The 19,204-nt window shown below is 38.9% G+C and overlaps 1 protein-coding gene across 6 annotated transcripts in view; it reads right to left on the bottom strand.

Moving 5' to 3' along the window:
• Positions 1-19,204, bottom strand: part of STAP1 (signal transducing adaptor family member 1) — a 48,618-nt gene continuing 29,414 nt past the window's right edge. For 2 of the 6 annotated variants that reach the window (XM_063809602.1, XM_063809603.1), the window contains 4 exons: positions 16,372-16,441; positions 13,964-14,060; positions 947-1,040; positions 1-144 (listed from right to left, as the gene is read on the bottom strand). In XM_063809602.1, coding sequence (XP_063665672.1) covers positions 979-1,040; positions 13,964-14,060; positions 16,372-16,441 — 229 coding nt within the window. In that variant the 3' untranslated portion in view covers positions 1-144; positions 947-978. Of the gene's footprint in view, positions 1,041-13,963; positions 14,061-16,371; positions 16,442-19,204 lie in introns of all 6 variants that reach the window. The other 4 variants (XR_010156587.1, XM_526610.5, XM_009447813.4 and 1 more) reach the window with 4 other exon arrangements.

Genomic DNA, 19,204 nt, shown 5'->3' on the forward strand with positions numbered 1-19,204 from the left:
TTAAGGAACACAAATTTATTTTCTCACAAGTCAAGAAGCCGGATTTTCAAGGTTTTGGCCAGGTTGATCTTTTTTTCCCCCCGAGGCCTCTCTCCTTGAGTTGTCAATGGCTGTTTTCTCCCTCTGTCTCACATAGTCTTTCCCCTGTAGAATATAGACCATATCTTTTCATTCTTAGTTGATTGTGTGATTCCCAAATTGATAACCATCAAAATCAATTTAAAAGTTTGCTTTTGAAGAAAAAAATTATGAAAAAATATCCGTTATTTTGATTCAGTAGATGCAGTCTGGGGCTGATGGTTCCATATTTTTAAGAACTCCGGGTACTTATAATCAGGCTCATCGTACTTACGACACAAGATGATGATACAGCCTTTCACGATCTTTGTAAGGAAATAATGGGCTGATTTTGAGTGGCAAAAAGATGACACCAGGGAAAAACATGGGAATGGAGACATTTATTTCCATTAACAAAAAATGTGGTATATAATATTTCCATTGGAAAAGGGCTCCTCTAGTACATTTCATGTCTCTAACTTCCAGCTAGGTAATTAAAATGACATTTGATAAATTGGTCAAATCAGATTTCAGCAAAACTTAGGTTTTTTGGGAATTGGTAGAATTTAGAACTAGAGAAACTGCTGTTGGAATTATATAGGGGAAATGTATTTCATTGAGGCCTAAAGAAAAAAATTCCATCTAGAAAGTACTATGTGTTTTCAACTTATGTCAGTGCATGGGAATGTGTATATCTGCAGGTTACCACCACAGCCGTAGTCTCTAGTTTCCCTGTGAATTGGTTTCATTCTGATAAGATAATGAAATTGTATGGTACAATGTTTAATTCTAATTCTGGTGTTCGGGTGAATGACTTGGTAATCAGTATCAGGAGAATATAGGTAATTCTCTTTAAAAGTAAGAACTTCGTTTTGAAAATATAAATTACCAAGATACACAAAGGAGCTTTCACATTGTATTTCATGCAATGTGTGGATTTTTCTTCAACTTTTCACTTCTCCCTTCCATACTGGGTTCTTGACCTAGAAATTGTGGGTAGAAAAACTTAATTAGCGAACCAATATTGTAGAAAACGGTGGTTCTTTATTTTCAGTGAGTTGATTTTCCTGCTCGTGTGTGGAACATTGCTGGTGTGTTTAGTAAATGTTAGGAAAATAAATACTGAATATTCAGATGCTTTTTTAAATTTTATTTTATCCTGGACCTGTAACTTTGTACCTAATAATTTTTTTCTTCCTCTTTAGCTTAATAGGCCTTATATTTTGAAGCGGCTTTTAGTTTAAACTGCTAATTTCTGGAGTTGGGAAATATCTTTGACCATTCTTGTTCCATTATTGCTCTTGTCTTCTGGTGTAAGAGAGAGCCAAATGCTGACATGGGTTAACAGGGATCAAAAAAATCTTATTTTCTTTTAGATAATATTTTATTACATATTAGCTTTTTCCAAATCTCCAGATTGGAACCCTTATCTGCTCTACAACTCCCATTTCCCAAGTTTGATGTACTAGCAGTCTCACTGTGCCACAGCCAGCTATGAGTCCAAATTCCTGAAGCAATGTTAGGGTTCCACAAAGTTTTCTTAAAATATCAGCATTATTTGTCAAGATAAGTTTTTATCTTTGTGTAGCTTTTCTTAGAAAGTCCTATTTTCATTGTCATGTACTTTTCCATCATTTTTCTGCTTTTGAAAGAAAATACGTTACACTACAGATAATATTCTAATTATTTAAAGTCTTTCTTCACAGGACCCTCTAATTCCATCTGTTCTTATGTCATTCCCCAGTCCCTATAACAAAGGCATCTGAAATGCAGGGGGAGGCTGAGTAGTTTGTTCCCGACCACAAAGCAAACTGAACACATTCAGTCATATACCAATAGCAATCTGGTTGTCTGTTTCTAAAATCATTAAGGTGCTTTTTTTTTTTTTTTTTGTATTGTCTGTTTTTTCTTCCCTGGCCCTGCCCTGAGGGTGGGGCCCCTAGTCAAGGTGCAGTACTTTGGCAGTGACAGCATGGGCACCTAAAACCCCAAGAGAAAATTTAGCCTTCCAGCCAGAGAAATCAGGAAAGGTGGGCAGAGGGGGAGAATTGGAATTACATTTTTCTCTTTCTTATCTCTAACTTTCTTGGAGAGATTGGGCAACTGCAGTCTCACAGAACTGCAATTACAGCACAGGTGTCATTAATAAGCTCCATCATTCTAGCTAGAACACCAGGAAAAAGGACCCTTGGCGGCTCAAGAGTATGGAGAAATCCCAGAGAGGTGACAGCTGGAAAAGAGTTATCTCCTAGTTCTGTGTATGAAGTGACACAAATTCCAGGCTCACCTCTGAATTGTGCATGCACAGAACCAGATACAAAACAGATGGCAAAGGCGTTGACAGCTAAACTAAGGCATAAACCACAACCAAGTCCCAGGCTGAATACAGACCCAAAACAGCATAACAGAAGCTTTGAAAACTGAACCAATATTGGAATGGCTTCCCACAGAAAGTAAGAGAGAACTGGTTCAATCTAATCAAGATGGTTGCCTGCTTTTAAAAAATGCACCAGAGAATTTTAACAGGACCCAGAGGCTCACAACATAATATTCAAAATGTCCAAGATACAATTCAGAATTACTTGATATATGAAAAACCAGGAATTACTTGATATACAAAAGAAGGAATTTGACCAATTCCCCAGTTTTCAAGGGAAAAGACAATGGATGCCAACACTAAGATAACCAAGATGTTGAAATTATCAGATGAAGACCTTAAAGCAGCTATGCTTCATGAGGTGGTCATAAACATTCTTGAAATGAATATAAAGATAGATGTTCTCAACAAAGAAAAGCTATAAAAACCCAATGGAGAGAGGAGGTGGAGCAAGATGGCCAAATAGAACCCTCCAGCTATCAGCCCCCGCCACCACAGGAACACCAAATTAAACAACTGTCTACACTAGAAAGCACCTTAATAAGAACCAAAAATCCGGTGAGCAATTACAGTACTTGGTTTTAACATCATAGCAAGGAAAGAGACACTGAAGAGGGTAGGAAAAATAGTCTTGAATTGCCAACCTGGTCTCTTCCCCCATCTCCCAGCAGTGGCTGCTGGTGCAGAGAGAGAATCTGTGTGCTTAGGAAAAGAAGTAGACAGTGACTGTGGCACTTTGCATTGTAACTCAGTGCTACTTGTCACAGTAGAAAGCAACACAGGGCAGAATTCAGCCAGGACCACAGAAGGGAGCATTTAGACCAGCTCTTGCCAGAGAGAAATCATCCATCCCAGTGGGCAGAATCTGAGCTCTGACTAGTCTCAACACCACAGGCTAAAGTGATCTAGGGTTCGAAATAAATTTGAAAGGCAGTTTAGGCCACAAACACTGAGGGTCCTGGGCAAGTCCTGTGCTGTGCTGGGCTTGGAGCCAGTGGACATGTAGTGCACATGACCTAGTGAGACACCAGCTGGGGTGACCAGGGGAGGGCTTGTGGCACCCCTCCCCCAATCTCAGGCAGCACAACTCCAGGAAAGACTCCTCCTTTCTGCTTGAGTAGAGAAGAGGGGAGCATAAACTTGGAAAGCAGCTCACCCACAGTAGAACAGGGCATCAGGCAGAGTCGTGAGGCCTCCATTTCAGGCCCTAGCTTCTGGGCATTTCTAGACACGCCCTGGGCCAGAAGGGAATCTACTGCTTTGAAGGGAAGGACTCGGTCCTGGCAGTATTCATCACCTACTGACTAAAGCATGCTTGAGCCTTGAATAAACATCAACAGTAGCCAAGCAGTACTTGCTGTGGGCCTTGGGTTGAGACCCAGAGCTGTGCTGGCTTCAGGTATGACCCAGCACATTCCTAGCTGTGGTGGCCATAGGGAGAGACTTTTGCTTAAGGAAAGGAAAGGGAAGAGTAAAGGAGACTTTGTCTTGCAGCTTGGGAACCAGTTTGGCCACAGTGGGGTAGAACACCAAGCAGGGCCTTGTGGTTCCCAATTCTAGACCTTGGTTCCTGGATGGCATTTCTGGACCCACCTTGGGTCAGAGGGGCACCCCTTACCCTAAATGGAGAGACCCAGGCCTGGCAGTATTCACCACAAACTGATTGAAGAGCCCTTGGGCCTTGAGTGAACATCAGTGGTAGCCAGGCAGTACTTGCCACAGGACTAGGGTGGTGGTAGTCATGGGGAGAAACTCCTGCCTGAGGATTGAATGGGAAGGACTTTGTCTTACACCTTGGGTGCCAGCTCAGCTGCAGTAGAATAGAGCACCAAATAGATTGCTGAGGTTCCTAACTCCAGGCCCTGGCTCCTGGATGGCATTTCTTGATTCACTCTGGTCTGGTGTGGAGGAGCTCACCAATCTGAAGGGAAGGACACAAGCTTGGCTGGATTAGCCATTTGCCAAATCATGAGCCCTTGAGCCTTGAGTGAACATCAGCGGTACCCAGACAATGGTCACCACGGGCATTGGCCAAGACTCAGTGCTGTGCTGGCTCCAGGTATGACCCAGCACAGTCATGGTGGTGGTGGCACAGGAGTGCTTATGTCCACCCCTCCCCCAGCTCCAGGCAGCTCAGCACACACAGAGAGAGAGAGAGAGAGGAGGTGGGGAGAGACTCCATTTGTTGGGGGGAAAGTAAGGGAAGAGAACAAGAGTCTCTGCCTGGTAATCCAAGACATTGTTTTAGATCTTACCCAAGACCATCAAGGCAGTACTCTACAAGTCTTCAAGAGTCACAATGTTCCTGGGCCCATGTGCCCCCTAATGTATATATGGCTGCAGTGACCAATGACTTAGATCAGAATACTCAATTCTTTTTGAAGACTGGGAAAACCTTTCCAAGAAGGATGGGTACAAACAAGCACATACTGTGAAGACTAGATTAAGTACCTAACTCTTTAATGCCCAGACATCAACAAACATAAGTATTAGGAACATACAGGTAAATATGACCTTACAAAATGAACTAAATAAAGCACCAGTGACCAATTCTGGAGTGACAAACATATGTTAACTTTCAGACAGTAAATTCAAAATAGCCATTTCTAGGAAGCTCAGTGAAAATCAAGAAAACACAGAGAAGGAATTCAGAATCCCATCACATAATTTAACAAAGAGATTGAAATAATTTTTTAAAGTCAAGCAGAAATTCTGGACCTGAAGAATTGACATTCTGAAGGATATATCAGAATCTCTCAATGGGGCAGAATTGATCAAGCAGAAGAAAGGATTAGTGAGCTTGAAGACAGGCTATTTGAAGATGCACAGAGGAGACAAAAGAAGAAAGAATAAAAAGGAATGAAGCACACCTACAATATCTTGAAAAAAAGCCTCCAAAGAGCAAATCTAAGAGTTACTGGTCTTAAAGAGAAGGTAGACAGAGATATCAACGTAGAAAGTTTATTCAAAGGAATAACAGAGAACTTTCCAAATCTAGAGAAAGATATAAATATTCAAGTACAAAAGGTTATAGAACACCAAGCAGATTTAACTCAAAGAAGACTACTTCAAGGCACTTAATATTCTAACTCCCAAGGATGGGATAAAGAAATTATCCTAAAAGCAGCAAGAGAAAAGCAACAAACAAAATACAAAGGAGCTCCAATACATTTGCCAGCAGACTTCTCAGTGGAAACCTTACAGGCCAGGAGAGCATGACATATTTAATATGCAGACAGCAAAAAACTTTCCTCCTAGAATAGTATATCCAGTGAAAATATCCTTCAAACATGGAGGAGACATACTTTCCTAGACAAAAGCTGGGGGATTTCATCAATACCAGACCTGTCCTAAAAGAAATGCTGAAGAGAGTTCTTCAATCTGATAGAAAAGGACATTAATGAGCTATAAGAAGTCATCTTATCTCTTTGGGACAAAACTCACTGGTGGTACTAGACAAAACAGAATATTATAACACCGTAATTGTGGTGTGTAAACTACTTATATCTTAAATAGAAAGATTAAAAGATGAACCAATCAAAAATAACTACAACTTTTCAAGACATAGACAGTATAAGAAGATAGAAATAACAAATTTAAAAGTGTGGGTACATAGTTAAAGTATAGAGCTATTATTAGTTTCTGTTTGCTTGTTTTTGCAGTCAATGTTAAGTTGTCATCAGTTTAAGATAATGGGTTATAAGATGTTATTTGAAAACTTAATGGTATTTCAAATTTAAAAAACCTACAACATACACAAAAAATAAAAAGCAAGAAATTAAAGATACCACCAGAGAAAATCACCTTCACAAAAAAGACAAGAAAGAAGGTAGGAAGGAAGAGAAGACCACAAAACAATGAGAAAACAAGTAACAAAATGGCAGTAGTAAGTCCTTATCAATAATACATTGAATATAAATGGACTAAACTCATCAATCAAAAGATATAGAGTGGCTGAAAGGATAAAAAACAAGACTCACTGATCTGTTGCCTACAAGAAACATACTTCACGTATAAAGACAGACATAGACTAAAACTAAAGAGATGGAAACAGATATTCCACAAATAGAAATCTAAAATCCGGAGTAGTTATATCAGACAAAATAGATTTCAAGTCAAAAATTATAAAAATAAAGGTCATTATATAATGATGAAAGGGTCAATTCAGCAAGAAGTACAATTGTAAATATATATAATATATATGCACCCAATGCTGGGGTACCCATGTATGTAAAGCAAATATTATTATAGCTAAAGGGAGAGATAGACCCCAGTACAATAATAGCTAGAAACATCAACACCCCATTTTCAGCCAGACAGAAAATCAACAAACATCAGACATAATCTGCACTATAGACCAAATGAACCTAATAGAAATTTACAGAACATTTCATTCAGCATCTACAGAATACACATTTTTTTCCTTCAGAACATGGATTATTTTCAAGGATAGACCATATGTAAGGCCACAAAACAACTCTTTAAAACATTCAAAAAAAATTGAAGTAATATCAAGCATCATCTCCAACCACAATGGAATAAAACTAGAAATCAGTAACAAGAGGAACTTTGGAAACTATACAAACACATGGAAATTAAACAAAATGCTCCTGAATGACCAGTGGGTCAATGAATAAACTAAAAAGGAAATTTAAAAATTTCTTGAAACAAATCAAAATGGCAATTCAAGAGACCAAAATCTATGAGATACAGCAAAAGCAGTACTAACAGGAAAGTTTATACCAATAAGCATCTACATCAGAAAAGTAGAAAAGTTTCAAATAAACAACCTAATGATGCATCATAAAGAACTAAAAAAGCAAGAACAAACCAAACCCAAAATTAGTAGAAGAAACAATAAAGGTCACAGCAGAAATAAATGAAATTTAAATTTAAAAAAATACAAAAGATTATTGAAACAAAAAGTTTTTTGAAAAAATAAGCCAGGCATGGTGGCTCACACCTGTAATCCCAATACATTGGGAGGCCGAGGCAGGTGGATCACTTGAGGTCAGGAGTTCGAGACCAGCCTGGCCAACATGGTGAAACCCTGTCTCTACTAAAAATACAAAAATGAGCCAGCCGTGGTGGCACACACCTGTAATCCCAGGTACTTGGGAGGCTGAGGCAGGAGAATCGCTTGAACCCGGGAGGTGGAGGTTGCAGTGAGCTGAGATTGTGCCACTGCACTCCAGTCTGGGTGACAGACTGAGACTCCATCTCAAAAATAAAAAAAAAAAATAAAAAGAAAAAAGAAAATCAACAAACCTTTACTCAGACTAAGAAAAAAAGAAGACTCAAATATATACTATCAGAGATTAAAAAGGAGATATTACAACTGATACCACAGAAATTAAAAGGATAATTAGAGACTACTATGAGCAACTATATGCCAATAAATTGGAAAATTGAGAAGAAATAGATAAATTTCTAGACACATACAACCTACCAAGATGAAACCATGAAAAATCCAAAACCTGAATAGGCCAATAATAAATAATGAGTTCAAAGCCATAATAAAAAGTCTCCCAGCAAAGAAGAGCCTGGGACCCAATGACTTCACTGCTGAATTCTATCAAATGTTTAAAGAAGGACTAATACCAATCCTACTAAGATGATTCAAAAAATAGAGGAGGAGTAAATACTTCCAAAGTCATTCTGCAGTGCTAGTATTACCTTGATAACAAAACTAACAAAGACACATTTTTAAAAACTACAAGCCAATATCTCTGATGAACATTGATGTAAAACTCCTCAACAAAATACTAGCAAACAAAATTCAACAACATATTAGATTATCCAACGTGATCAAGTGGGATTTATCATCCCTGGGATACAAGGATGACTCAACATATGTAAATCAATCAATGTAATACATTGTACCAATAGAATGAAGAACAATAGTTATATGATCATTTCAATTGATGCTGAAAAAGCATTTGATAAAATTCAGCATCGCTTCATTACCTGAAACTATGAAACTATGGAACTACTCCAAGAAAACATTGGGAAAACTCTCCAAGACGTTGGTCTAGACAAAAATGTTTTGAGTAAGACACAAGCACAGGCAACCAAAGCAAAAATAAACAAATGGGATCACATTAAGTTAAAAATCTTCTGCACAACAAAGGAAACAATCATTAAAGTGAAGAGACAACCCACAGAAAGAGAGAAAATATTTGCAAACTACACATCTGACAAGGAATTAATAACCAGATATATAAGGAGTTCAATAACTCAATAGGAAATAAATCTAATAAAACAACTAAAAATGGGCAAAATATCTGAATAGACATTTCTCAAAAGAAGACATACAAATGGCAAACAGGCATATGAAAAGGTGCTCAACATCACTGATCATCAGAGAAATGCAGATCAAAACTACAAGGTGATATCATCTCACCCCATTTAAAATGGCTTATATTCAAAAGACAGGCAATAACCAAGCTGGCAAGGATATAGAGAAAAGGGAACCTTCATACACTTTTAGTGGGAATGTAAATTAGTAGAGCAACTATAGAGAACAGGATGATGGCTCCTTAAAAAAAGAAAAAGAGAACTACCATATGACCCAGCAATCCCACTGCTAGGTATATACCCCAAAGAAAGGAAATCAGTGTACTAAAGAGATATTTGCACTCCTATGTTTATAACAACACTATTCACAATAGCCAAGAGAAAAAGAGAGTGCAAGGGAAACTGCCAGTTTTAAACCATCAGATCTTGTGAGAACTCATTATCATAAGAACAGCATGGGAGAAACTGCCCCCATGATCCAATCACCTCCCACCAGATCCCTCCCTCAACACCTGGGAATTACAATCTGAGATGAGCTTTGGGTGAGGACACAGAGCCAAACCATATCATTCCACTCCTGGCCCCTCCCAAATCTCATATCCGTTTCACATTTCAAAACCTATCATGCCTTCCCAACAGTCCCTCAAATTCTTAACTCATTTCAGCATTAATCCAAAACTCCAAGAGCAAACTCTCATATGAGACAAGGCAAGTCCCTTCTGCCTGTGAGCCTGTAAAATCAAAGATTAGTTACTTCCAAGATACAATGGGGGTACAGGCATTGGGTAAATACAGCCATTCAAAATGGGAGAAATTGGCCAAAACAAAGGGGCTACGGGATCCATGCAAGCTTGAAAGCCAACAAGGCAATTATTAAATCTTAAAGCTCCAAAATAATCTTCTTTGACTCCATGTCTCACATCCAGGGCACGCTGATGCAAGGGGTGGGCTCCCAGGGCCATGAACAGCTCCACCCCTGTGACTCTGCAGGGTACATCCCCCGCGGCTGCTTTCATGGGCTGGCGTTAAGTGCCTGTGGCATTTCCAGACACATGGTGCAAGCTGTGGGTGGATCTACCATTCTGGGTTCTGGAAGATGGTGGTTCTCTTCTCACAGCTCCACTAGGCAGTGCCAGTGGGAACTCTGTGTGGGGGCTCTAACCCTACATTTCCCCTCTGCATTGCCCTAGTCGAGGTTCTCCATTAGGGCTCTACCCCTAGAGCAGACTTCTGGCTGGACATCCAGGCATTTTCATACATTCTCTAAAATCTAGGCAGAGGTTCTCAAACCTCAATTCTTGTCTTCTGCGCACCTGCAGGCTCAACACCTCATGGAAGCCATCAAGGCTTGGGGCTTCTACCTTCTGAAGCACCAACCTGAGCTGTACCTCAACCCCTTTTAGCCACTGCTGGAGCTGGCACAGCTGGGACAGAGGGCACCATGTCTTGAGGCTGCACAGAGCAGTGGGGCCCTGGGTCCAGCCCACGAAACTACTTTTCCCTCCTAGGCCTCCAGGCCTGTGATAAAAGGGGCTGCCTTGAAAATTTCTGACATGCCCTGGAGACATTTTCCCCATTGTCTTGGTGATTAACATTTGGCTTCTTGTTTCTTATGCAAATTTATGCAGCCAGCTTGAATTTGTCCCCAGAAAATGGGTTTTCTTTTCTACCACATGGTCAGGCTGCAAATTTTCCAAACCTCTATGCTCTGCTTCCTTTTTACACATAAGTTCCAATTTCAAACCATCTCTTTGTGAATGCATATGACTGTATACTTTTAGAAAAAGCCAGGTCACATCTTGAACACTGTGCTGCTTAGAAGTTTCTTCTGCCAGATACCCTAAATTATCTCTCTCACGTTCAAAATTCTGCAGATCTCTAGGATAGGGGCAAAATGCCACAAGTCTCTTTGCTAAAGCATAGCATGAATGACTGTTACTCGAGTTCCCAACAAGTTCCTCATCTCTATCGGAGACCACCTAGCCTGGACTTCATTGTCCATATCTCTATCAGCATTTTGGTCAAAACTATTCAATAAGTCTCTAGAAAGTTCCAAACTTTCCCACATCTTTTTGTCTTCTTCTGAGACCTCCAACCTGTTCCACCCTCTGCCCATTGCCCAGTTCCAAAGTTGCTTTATAGCAGGACCCGACTCTGCCAATACCAATTCTTGTATTAGTCCATTTTCACACTGCTATAAAGATACTACCTGAGACTAGGTAATTTATCAAAGAAAGAGGTTTAACTGACTCACAGTTGTGCATGGCTACAGAAGCCTCAGGAAACTTACAATCATGACAGAAGGTGAAGGGGAAGCAAGACACGTCTTCACAAGGTGGCAAGAAAGAGAGAGCACAGGGAAAATGGCCACTTTAAAACCATCAGATCTCATGAGAACTCCCTCAGTATCAGGAGAACAGCATGAGGCAAACCGGCCCCATGATCCAATTGCCTCCTACCAGGTCCCTACCTCAACATTTGGGGATTACGATTTGAGATGAGATTCAGGTGGGAAAACAGCCAAACCATATCACTACCAATGAACAATGGAATTCAAATGTTACAGAATATCATTTACCAGCAACAAAAATTTAAATACCTATAAATCAAACAAAATGTGTGCCAATGCTGTATGCTGAAACGAAGCACTATGAAAGAAATCAAGGACAGCCCAAATGTACCAATATATTGCATTCTTCAACTGGAAGACTCAATATTATGATGTCAGTTCTTCCTGAACTAATCAACAGATTCGACATAATCCAGTCAAAGTCTCAGGAGGATTGTTCTCTGGATAGCAACAGGCTGATTCTAAAATTTAGAATGAAAGGCAAAGAAACTAGACTAGTCCAAACAATTTTGAAAAAGAAAAGAGCAAAGAACAAACTAATCCTCCTAATTTCGTAATTACTATTACAAAGTTATAGTAATAGTAAGTGTGGCAAAAGGGTAGGAACATGTATCATTGGAAATTAATCCATACAAAAATGGTCAATAGATTTTTACAAATGTTGCAAAGACAATTCAATGGAGAAGCATTTATTTTTATTTTTACTTTTTAGAGAAAGGGTCTCACTCTTGCCCTTTCACATTGTGCATTGACACAGTCATAGTGCACTGCAACCTTGAACTTCTGGCTGCCTCACCCTCCCAAGTAGCTAGGACTACAGGCATGTGCTACCATACCCAGCATTTTTTTTTTTTTTTTTTTTTTTTTTTGTAGAAACGAAGTCTCACTATGTTGCCCAGGATGCTCTCAAAGTGATCCTCCTGCCTTGTCCTCCCAAAGTGCTGGGATTATAGGTGTGGGCTGCCCTGTTCAGTGGGATAATCTTTTTAAACAAATGGGGCTGGAACAATTACCCATCTAAATGCAACTAAATGAACCTTGACACATCCCTCCCAGTTTAAAAAAAATTCAAAATGTATCATAGATCTAAATGTGAAACATGAAATTACAACACTTCTAAAAGAAAACAGGAAAATAGTCTTTGTGATTTTAGGTTAGGCAGACTTCTCAGGTATAACACCAAAGTACAATCTACAGAAGCAAAATTTAAAACTTCTGCTCTCCTAAAGACACTGTTAAAAGAATGAAAAGACAAATCACCCACTAAGAAAATACTTCCCAATCACACACACACACACACACAAAAAGCTTGTATCGGTTCAGAGCTCTCAAAACAAGCATGAAAGAAAAAACAACCCAATAAAAATATGGACAAAAGATTTAAATAGATACTTTCCCAGATAAAATATATAATGGCAAATAACATATAAAAAGATGCTCAACATTATTATTCAGTAGGGTTATATTTTAAGTGACAAGTTTAAAAATTAGACAATGTAAAAAGAACATCAAAGATGAGAGTAAGAGAAATTCAGGAACCAATAATTTAGATGACAGAGAGTAAAAAACTGAGGGAAGACATTGTAGACATTTTTAAATATTTGATGGCCTTTTAAGTCGTATTGTTTCAAAGCCAGAAATTGGATTAATATGTAGAAGTTGAAGGAATGCTTCAGACTCAATATCAAGGAAGAATTCTCTAATATGAGAACTGTCCAGAAGTGAACTGTGCTGCTTCAAAAATCAAATTTAAGCCCTCTTACATTCACAATTTACAAATAAGCCGAAGGGGTCATATCCTAGAGATGTTTCCTGTACTGAATGTGCAGGTGAGTTCTAAACAGATAAGATACTATAATTTTCTAAAGTTCCTTCAGATCCTGAGAGTCTGTGGTTTTGGTTACTCTTATTATTTGGCATCACAAGATTCATTATCATGTTTTAAGAACTTGGACTTTTAAACTTGCTATCCTTTTAATTAATAAGACTATCCAGATATGCCCCAATGCAGATAGCCAAATAAGGTTGCTTTCCCCCATAATCTGTAGAAAAAGAGACTTGTTTTGATAACTAAAATCCAAACAAGCTGGAGATATTTTCTCTCTCCTGCTTACAGTTTGCCAGTGACCATGTGTACCAGGAACTGTTGCATAAGATAGAGAGAGACTATTACATTCAGCCTGGCTTGCTCTGCCAGAAGTTGGACTGCAAAGAGAGCCAGTTTCAGGGCTGTGTAAACTGTGCAGTTGCATAGGGTCTCATGCTCGGTTTGATGGTTTGCTATAACTGTTTTTGAAATTCTTAATTTATGAACAAGGGGCTGGCAAATTCTGTAGCTGGTCCTAGCTACAATCTTTATCTGTAATTCCTCACCACCCACTCATTCCTTGTTATTTTGCAATCTGACTTCTGCCTTCATAGTGGAATACAACTCTCTCTCAAGTCATCTATTGGCTAATCACCAGTTTTCATCGTCTCTTCTTAATCTTCATTCATTTTATCCTGTATTACGCATCTAACGTTGTTGACAGACTATCCCTTTAAGTTCCATTTGGTTTCCATTAACTTGTATGATTATGGTTTCCTCTTACCTCTGAATTTGTTAGATAAAGCTGAGTAGAATGATAGAATGAAGTTAATAGTAATACTACATACCTCAGGGTTTTCCATTCCCTAAAATGCATCCATACTCTGTTCATAATACATATTGGTACTTTCCTATTTTCACAGAATGAGTGACAAAATGATTTCCAAATGGATAAATTTAAAGACTGAACTACAGTTCCTGCCTGGCTGGTACTATAAATCATATGCAGAGTTTTGGGAATTTTGTTTTGTTTTGTTTTGTTTCCCTTAACATAGCAATGAAGTGAAAAACATACCAGTGTTTTCATCAGTTGAACATATAAATGGTCTTAAATTTCCTCGAGTCTCCTTCACAAAATAATCAATGACACTGAAAAGGTTTGGGAGTGTTACCTGTATTAATAGAGAGTGAGAGAAAACTCAGCATCACCTGGATAAGTATAGAGTAAGAGAAGGCTCAACTGGAATCTAATGGAGATTACTGTCATTACTTCACTTCAATGGCTTACTGTATGACCATAGTTTTACCTATCCCTGTGTCTTATTTATCCTTTTTAATTGACCATGTGTCCATTCTCTGTTGAGGAATTACCACCTTTCCCATTGAATACAATCTGGTAGACAATAGTTAGGTACCTTGCTCTCCCTCAATTAAAGCATAAGAATGTAAGCCAAGTGTGGTGGCTCACACCTGTAATCCCAGCACTTTGGGAAGTCCAGGTGGGAAGATCACTTGAGACCAGGAGTTTCAGACCAGCCTGAGCAACATAGCGAGATCCTGTCTCTACGAAAATTGAAAAAATTAGCTAGGTGTGGTAGCTTACACCTGTAGTGCCAGCTGCTCAGGAGGCTAAGGCAGGAGGATTCCTTGAGTCCAGGAGTTCGAGGCTGCATGAGTTGTGATAGTGCCACTGCACCCCAGCCTGGGTGACAGGGTAAGACCCTGTCCCTTAAAAATGGGGGGAGCAAAAAATGTGACTCAAGTTAGGCTAGAAAATGCTTTCTTTCTGAAATTTGAACTTGAGTAGAAGAACAAAGAAGGATCCAGTTTCCTAATCAGATGGTTCTTAGCACAAGTAACTGCTTCCTAGTCCCTGAAGGTTTGCTACCCTTCCAGTCATTCTATGTTCTTATAATAAATTTATTTTTTCTTAAGTTAGCTGTAGTTGGTTTCTTATGCTTTAAAGCAAATAACCTTTAAAACCAGAGAATTTAAGCATTTTAGTATTTTATTGTAACAGGATAATTTGCCGGTCTAGGAGTAGATGAAATGTGTCTCTACCCCTAAACTAATATTTTTATACAAATGAAATCAGAATAAATATACCAGATAACCTTGAAGAGGAAAAAGAATTCCTGAGCCAGGCGCAGTGGTACACACCTGTGGTTCCCGCTACTCGGGAGGCTGAAGTAGGAGGATCGCTTGAGCCCAGGAGTTTCAGGCTGGCACTATGATTGTGCCTGTGAACAGCCACTGTGCTCAAGCCTGGGCAACATAGCAAGACCCCTGTCTCTAAAAAAAAAAAAAATCACAAAAATACAACCTTACTGAGGGGTTGAGGGGTATGGTTGGGGAGGGTGAAAAATGAAAGAATAATCCAGGCTGTTAGTTTTCCTTACACTGTAGACTGTATGAGCTAATGACAGAAATGAGCCCCAGTTTACCCAGTTACAAAGACGACACATTATTCTTCCTTGTCCATTGCTTGTAGTCACTTAGTTATTTGGATTATCCTTTAGCAATCTAGTTTTCTGCCTTCTTTATTGAATTTTATTTTAAAAGTCTAGTCAGGAATGGATCTGATAACTGAGAAGCTTTGGGAGGCACTTATGGCAAAGATGTAAGTGTGCTCTATGAATCAGCAGCTACCTTGCTCTCTAAGAATTATGACCAAAATATAAAAAATTCAACCACACTGTTCCTTTTTCTACTTGATCAACACAATGGACCTGGAGAAGCAGAGGAACTAGGTAAATATAAATATCTTCAAGACCCACCAGTTCTATTTAAGTGATATCCAGAGACAACTTTCCTGACTCAATCTTCCCACTACTGCAGCCTAAAATCACAGAGCTATATTCTCTTTTTCAGCATCCTGGAATGTAGGCCACATCACCACATTCTCATTGGTTCAGAACAGTGTAAATACCAATTATCTCACCTGTATAAAAGGCATAACAATATCTACCTCAGGGTAATGATAACAATTACATTGGATGATATATGTCAAGTGCTTAGCTATATCATTAGCCCCATGGTAAGTCAGCTTGGGTGGGAGAAGAGTTCAAGACAAATAAGAAATGCTTTCTTCACTACTATGTTGCTATTAAGAGAGGATTTCTGAACTTCAGCAAGACAGGTATTAGAGGATTAGGCATTTACAGATTTCTTCCCATTAGAAATAAACATATTTGAAGATTTATAATTGGAGAATGTTTAACAAAAGTATCTTTCTTTCTCTGAATTTTTTCCACTTTTCTTTCTCTGCAAACCTTGAGAAATTTGCAGAGAAAGAAAAGTGGAAAGAATTTTTAGAAGCAAATTATATTTTACTCTGCCTCACCACCTGTTCCTGAATCTCACTTTTCACCTTGTATATCTGCCACATTCAGGGCTCCTTAACTTGGCTGCTTTTTGCCAGCACTAGGAGGCTATAAGGAATCGGGAGGAAGTTCATCAACAACAACAAAAATAGTTACTTACAGGTTTTTCCAGTTCAATAGTGTAGTTTTGTCCTACGCTCATCACTTTGTAGTGCTTGATTCTTGGAATGCTACAATGAAACAAATGGTTAGTCTCCATTTTATTATACAATTGGGTAAATGCAAACTAAAGTAAATATAAAATATCACCTGTATAATCAACCTATGTTGTCATGACTATAGTTTGGCAAAAAAAAAAAAAAAAAAAATCCTTCGTGGTTTTTTATTTTCTGTTTACCTGGTTTGCAGAGTGTCTTTTTGTGGGGGCTACTCACTAGGGATATAGGTAATCTGGGTCATTGAGTGGGTGAATTAGAAAGAATAAACAGGAAAACAGGAATCAAGAATTAAAAATCTTTCAGGCAGAAATAATTCTTTTGATGTCAGTAACCTAGAAAGTAAACAACATAATAAAATTCTATGTAGGTATATAAAATCAAATATATATTCTCCATATTGAGAGAAGTAGAAAGAATTATTAAAAGTACATTGCTTTCTACTCTACATTATCACCAATCCAACGAGAAACCCCTCAATAGCTGTTATGCATATTAGCTCATATACCACCCTGGATATCCACTAACTTTGGGGCTGACTTAGAGATATGGAAAATACTGGGTCTTAGGCACTATATGAACATATAGATGATAACGTAAGTACATTACATGAATCGTATTGTCTTCCTCTTCTATAGTCACATAGCACTCAAGATTATTACCACTCAAATACAGGGTATTTTATTGATTATGAACTGCTTATGAACAAGAGGCATATCCTATTCATCACTGTATTCTAGCATTAGGCACAGAATAAATATTTATAAAGTTGAGTTTTTAAAATATTAGGAGCTGGATGAGTGGGATGGCTCAGGCCTGTAATCCCAGAACTTTTGAGAGGCCAAGGCGTGAGGATGACTTGAGCCCAGGAGTTAGAGACCAGACTGGGCAACATAGTGAGACCCCATCTCTACAAAAAAATTCAAAAAATTAGCCAGGCATGGTGGCATGCATATGTGGTCCCAGCTACTCAGGTGTTAGGTGGGCGAATCATTGCGTCCAGGAGATTGAGGCTGCAGTGAGCTATGATGGTGCCGCTGCATTCTAGCCTGGGCAACAGAATGAGACCCTGTCTCAAAAAAAGAAAAATTAGGATCCCCCACCTCATAATGTTATCTGCTAGAACTAAGCAAATTTACACTGAGATCAGAAGTCACTATCCTTGTCAGTTAGTTTTGAACCAGAGTATGTTTGTCTTGAATTCCCTTGATTTGTACGGCAAGCATGTTAGGATGAAAACTTTTTCTGGTGTTGACAAATGAACAGCATTTATTACATTGTCATTTGCTTGAATGACACACTAATTAAGCATTTGTCCTATGTACAGAAGCTGTCTAAAACAAAAGTGTTCAGCAGGTTAAGCTAGGCACAGGGTCTTTCTACCTTCTTTTTTTAAATCGCTTCTCCTTCCGTTTTCATTTAGGACTGAAACTGAAGTCTTCTATTCAGGGGACTCTTCTCATTCACCATTATATCCAAATCACCTCTCAATTGGACATCACAATGGAAACAGCTCATAAATTCCAATAACCTACTTTCAAAACATGGGATAAAACCCAACCAACCCTTTTCCTTCCTAAAAGAAAACATTCCTTAACGCTGAAACTTCAGGAATCAGTTACAAGTTGGTGAAGGAAGCATTTTTGGACACAGAAGGTCATACAGCACGCTTTCAGGGTGGTTATACCTGGCTTTATCTTTATCACATCATAATAAGATCTTTGTAATCACACAGTTACTTTTGAAAACTCTACAATTTCAATTAGAATTCCTGTATTCCTATTAAATAAGGGATTGCTGTTCGTTGGAAGACTGATAGAAAACTTGGTTCAAATTCTGATTGTCATGTGGGTTCTCTGAACCTCCATTTTCTTCATCTATAAATGGAGATGGTGCCTTGCCTCAAGGGGCTGCTGTGAGTTAACCTTTGCAAAGTCCTTAGTACAGTGTCTGGCACATTTAAGCACTCAGTAAATTATAACCATTTTTACTACTTCTTAAATGTATTGTTTTAATGTAGTAGTTTCTGTGAGTCTCATCCTCTTCATTTGTAAAACATGGAAAATACTGTCTGTCTCAAAGTTTTTATTGTGCCTGAAGGAAATGTTTGCCAGTACTCAACATAGCACCCACAAATGGTAACCTATAAGGAGAACAACGATTGTTGTTGTTTTTAAAAGCCATCATATTGGCCGGGCGCAGTGGTTCACGCCTGTAATCCCAGCACTTTGGGAGGCTGAGGCAGGCGGATCACGAGGTCAGGAGATCGAGACCATCCTGGCTAACACGGTGAAACCCCGTCTCTCCTAAAAATACAAAAAATTAGCCGGGCGTGGTGGTGGGCACCTGTAGTCCCAGCTACTCGGGAGGCTGAGGCAGGAGAATGGCGTGAACCCGGGAGGCGGAGTTGGCAGTGAGCCGAGCTCGCACCACTGTACTCCAGCCTGTGAGACAGAGCGAGGCCCCGTCTCAAAAAAAAAACAAAAAGCCATCATATCATCATCATCATCATCATCATCATCATCATCGTCTATGGCAAAGCTGTGGGAGGAAAAGTGGCAAAGGTCAACAAGTTATCTTGGAACTTTTGACTAATAGAATGAAATTCTGGAACAGAAAGAGGTGGGAAAAAAAATCCATTGAAGTTGCTTAGGTTTTGACTCTCTTTTTAGACATTTTGCTTTCCTTTCATATTCTGTTTTGTTCTGCTTTTCCAAAGAAATAAAAAGAGATGAAAAAAACAAGATTGATAGAATTTGCTATATTAAGATTTCCTGA

Source organism: Pan troglodytes, chromosome 3, assembly GCF_028858775.2.
Source record: "Pan troglodytes isolate AG18354 chromosome 3, NHGRI_mPanTro3-v2.0_pri, whole genome shotgun sequence".
Taxonomy (NCBI): domain Eukaryota; kingdom Metazoa; phylum Chordata; class Mammalia; order Primates; family Hominidae; genus Pan; species Pan troglodytes.